This window comes from Cannabis sativa, chromosome 1 (assembly GCF_029168945.1).
Source record: "Cannabis sativa cultivar Pink pepper isolate KNU-18-1 chromosome 1, ASM2916894v1, whole genome shotgun sequence".
In the NCBI taxonomy this organism is placed as follows: Eukaryota; Viridiplantae; Streptophyta; class Magnoliopsida; order Rosales; family Cannabaceae; genus Cannabis; species Cannabis sativa.
Window position 1 is genome coordinate 41,306,374 of NC_083601.1, and position 4,601 is coordinate 41,310,974.

General features: G+C 27.5%; 1 protein-coding gene across 1 annotated transcript; it reads left to right on the forward strand.

The window, feature by feature from the left end:
- The first annotated feature begins 389 nt into the window (after positions 1–389).
- On the forward strand, positions 390–2,081 carry LOC115704930 (inorganic pyrophosphatase 1). The gene is made up of 4 exons (XM_061108375.1): positions 390–698; positions 817–938; positions 1,044–1,251; positions 1,576–2,081. Exons 1-4 carry the CDS (start codon positions 558–560, stop codon positions 1,915–1,917), a joined length of 813 nt encoding a protein of 270 aa, XP_060964358.1. The 5' UTR covers positions 390–557; the 3' UTR covers positions 1,918–2,081.
- The last annotated feature ends 2,520 nt before the right edge of the window (positions 2,082–4,601 follow it).

The window sequence follows — 4,601 nt, forward strand, 5'->3', positions numbered from 1 at the left end:
TTATTGGGGATGAAACGTATGGGCAGTTATTAATTAATGTACTAGGTTTATATGTCATGAATGAGGAAATAATGATAACAAAATCCAAATAAAAAGTTGCGAAAGAATAGTAAAAACGAAAAAGATAAAGCTGAGATTATCATTTGCTGATTTTATTCATTTTACGGGACATGAACCGAACATAAATAAATTAATAAGGCATGAGCGTGAGCCTAGATGCTTCAGTTTATTTCTCTACCTCTCTAATATTCTCTAATTTCCGCGTATTTCCCTATTCCTAATCAAAATATTGCAATTAATTTCAACAATTTGTTATATCTTTTTTTGAATGGAATATTCCTTTTTCCAAATTTAAATAAAAATGCTTCTGTATATAAACCACTCACCTCCTCCTGTTTGTATTCACATCTCACACCAAACAACACACAAAATACTCTCTCTCTCTGTTCTTCCTTAAGCACTGTTCTTCAACTGCAGTAGTACTTTAATTTACTTCTTATAATAGTTTTCTCATCGTCGTTTTTCCGCAAAGTTTGTCGTTTTCTTAATTGAAATCAATGGCTGGAAATACCATTGTGGTTTTTGACTTCGACAAGACCATAATCGAATGTGACAGTGATAATTGGGTGGTCGATGAATTGGGTGCCACTGATCTCTTCAATCAGCTTCTTCCTACCATGCCATGGAACTCTCTCATGGTATAATTAATCATTATTAAACTATTATTCCACTTTTCTTTTCTTTATTTTCTCGTCTCAGTCTTTTTTTTTATTATTATTATTTGGTTTCTGACATGAAAACAAAAAACAATTCCAGGATAGGATGATGAAGGAGCTTCATGATCAAGGAAAAACCATTGATGAGATTGTTGAGGTTCTTAATCGGATCCCAATACATCCCAGAGTTGTCCCTGCCATTAAAGCCGCTCACGCTCTTGGGTATGTATCACACTCTTCTTGTTTCTTTTCTTTTTCCTTATTTCTCTCTGTTTTTTATCTCATCAATTTGTTTTCTTATAATTATCTTTTTGTGGTGTATTTCAGATGTGAATTGAGGATTGTTAGTGATGCAAACATGTTCTTCATTGAAACAATGTTGAAACATCTTGGGCTGAGGGAGTACTTTTCAGAGATTAACACCAATCCCAGCTTTGTTGATGAACAAGGAAGACTTAGGATTCAACCTTTTCATGATTTCAAAAACTCCTCACATGGCTGCACTACTGGAACTTGCCCTCCTAACATGTGCAAGGTATATATATATATAATTATACTGTAATTTTTGTCTGTTGTTTTCTGATGTAGTAGTGAGTTTTGAAGGTAATTAAAAGTTCTTAATAAGAAGCAGGGTTCTTCTCGCTTACTACAAATTTTTAATAATAATAAAAAAAAAGGTCTCCCAATGGGTCCACAAATGTTGGAACAAGTTCCTCAAATTTGTTAAAATTAGTTTAGAAACCAAACCATTCCAGCCAATAAATCTTGAATTTTGACCACTTGGTATATGTATGAGACAAAAACTCTGACCCCACATCTTAATTTAATTAATCATATATATTAATTTTGGAATTTGCAGGGTTTGATTATAGAAAGAATACAAGCCAGTGAGGGAAACAAAAGAATAATTTATCTGGGTGATGGAGCTGGTGACTATTGCCCAAGCTTGAAGCTGAAAGAGAGTGATTTTATGATGCCAAGGAAGAATTTCCCTGTTTGGGACTTGATTTCCAATAACCCACTTCTCATCAAGGCCAAAATCCATGAATGGAGTGATGGTGAGGAGTTTGAGAAGGTTCTGCTCAGCCTTATTGACACTATTTCCACTGATGAGAAATCTGCTTTCACTCCAACTTACTTAAAAATGACAAGTAATATTGATGTTTCTGCCATACCCAAAGTCCTCCCAGTTCAGCAATAGACAGATTTGATGTATTATATAACATAATTATTGCTCCAATAATGTTTATCCCTATCCCAAATATATCTCTTTAGGGAATTTTTATAGACAAAAGTGTGTCTAATACTGATCTGTGCTAAAAGCACTGACCATCTATAATAATAAATGTTTTTAGAATTCTAAGATTTTTGCCTTTTATTCGATCTCTCCTTTGTTTAACACAAACCTTAATAACTCAAAGAAAACAAGTAAATCAAAGGACATTAGGCAAGTAAAAAGTTAGCCTTAGTTTGATGATCACTGTTGGATCTTTGTAGATACCCGCGTTTTACACTAAATTTATAGTCAGCAAAAGTTATTGATGAGATTTTAATATTTAACTCATTATATGACTTTACAAAAATAAAAATTAATTATTAAAATTTAAACAAATAAAAATAATACATAATTTCAATAATTTATATATAATTTTTCCACTTCAATTATTTATACTTAAATGATATTTTGGTTCTTTTTAATTAATTGTTTGTACTTAGTTTGATATAAATTATCCATTGCATTGTACTAAAATTAAGAAGTGTGATATTGTACTAACCCAAAATTGGCAATACATATGCAACAAGTAACACAAATATTAATTCTTATATATTTTTAGCATCGACAAAAACAGAGTTACAACCACCGAGGCACCAAGAAACGACTACAAACTATTCTGGAAAATTTTAGAAAATGCCTAAGATTTTGAAATAAAAAATTTAGAAAAATATTGTAAAGTTACGGCAGGACACAATTATAATTACAGAATATATTTTCCTGAAAAGAAAATTTACAAATATATAACATTATATTTTTTTTTTTTCTGAAATTTACAAATTTATAACTAAATTTTTTAATTTTGTAATCATATATATATATACTATTGTTCTGTGGAGAATATTTATAAATAAAATAAAAATTTGTTTCAAGTTGATATATAATTGTTACAAGCTGTTATCTTTTCTGTAAATATTTTTTAAAATTTATATTATTTTGTGTTATTTGTCCAATTATCCTTTTGAGAAATGTTAAAGGGACACCTTAGCATCACAAGAGTGACATATTGTTATAAATTAATATAAAAAGTTGTTAATCAATGGCAGTGGGCGAACATTAAAAATAAGGGGTAAGTTGAAAAATGCCTCTTTTATTCATCAATTAATCAAATTTACCTCTAATTTTACATTTATTTGAAACATACCTCTTTTTATATGTATTGTACCCAAAATACCCTTACATAAGAGAATCACATGGAGAGTATCTTGAAGTGACAGGGGCAAAATTGGTACAATGTTTAAAAAAAGAGGTAAAAATGATAAGTTTTAAAAAAGAAGGTAAAAATAAAAGAGAACAATATAAAAAGGGTATATTATTTTTTGTAAAAATAATTACATTTTTACATTAAATTTTATATATATATTTTTACGATTTTTCATAAAAACAAAACGAAAATTACAAAAAATAACATGAATATAACATTTAAATAATATTAAAACAACAATAAAAAATAAAATACTGATAACAAAAAATCAACAACAAATTAATAAAATACAATATAAAAAAACGTATTATCTATAAATAAAATTATAAAAATATTTAAAATTCTGTAAACTGTATTTTTACAATTTTTTTAATATTTTTTTGTATTTGTAAAATAATTCCATAATACGGTGCCTAATAGTAAAGTTGTAAGTAATCCCCAGTCGGCCCAAATTTTTCTTAGAAGGCCCTATCTATTCAAAATGGGCCTAATGATTCTCCGTGCATCTACACTGAGCAGGGCCTTAATCTTTTCAAAACCTATTATTAGTAGTAACACTTGAGATTCAGCTCAACTGGGCTCGATTTCCTGTATCATGTTTAAAGACATGTCAAAGCCCAAATAATACCTTTTCTCTCTTCTTCTGTGAAATAATGCTGTGTTATTTATACTTTTTTGTCTCGTCTCAAAGAAATCCGAATGAATGATTTTTTATTTCTTTAATTTTTTTTTCCTGTATTTTCACCGACTATTTATTAAATTTTGCTTCAGAACCAATTAAAATTGTGAAAAAGTAAAAAAAATTCAGAACAATTTATTTATAGAAAATTTTTAAAAATATTATTTTTTTTATATTTTATTTATAATTTTATAGGTTAAAATTTTTAATTATAAAAATACACTTGTAAAATTTTTAAATCATAAAACTACACTTTACTCAATAAATAGTGAAAAAAATAACAAAAAATTAATGAGAAATTAACCTCACAGACATCTATAAATTAACTATTAAATAAACTATAAAACAATAAAACAACAACTAAAAAAATAATATCGCGATAGATATAAATAAATTATAAAATAAAAAAAATAATTTATTATTTATACTGAAAAAATATATTTTTATAAATAAAAAAAATTAAAGAGTAAAAATATAAATATTTCTATCTTGACATATTTTTGTAATTTTTTTTTTCAAATTTTTAGTTTATTATGTAAACTTTTCTTTATATTTATTTGAAACAACAACAACCCATCTTTATAGTATAAGAAACTAGCAAATATGGACCAGACTTTTTGACATGGTACAAAACAAGAACGAGCTCAAGAGGCACGTAAATGATCAGGTATGAATAATTATAGACTTAGACATGACAAGAGATGATATTACAAATTGACAGGACACGAG

Bases quoted from the DNA above. Each gene is read 5' to 3' on its own strand.
- LOC115704930 (XM_061108375.1), top strand. From the start codon at position 558: ATGGCTGGAAATACCATTGTGGTTTTTGACTTCGACAAGACCATAATC. The intron at 699-816 runs GTATAATTAATC...AAACAATTCCAG, and splicing joins TGCCATGGAACTCTCTCATG to GATAGGATGATGAAGGAGCT. The intron at 1,252-1,575 runs GTATATATATAT...TGGAATTTGCAG, and splicing joins GCCCTCCTAACATGTGCAAG to GGTTTGATTATAGAAAGAAT.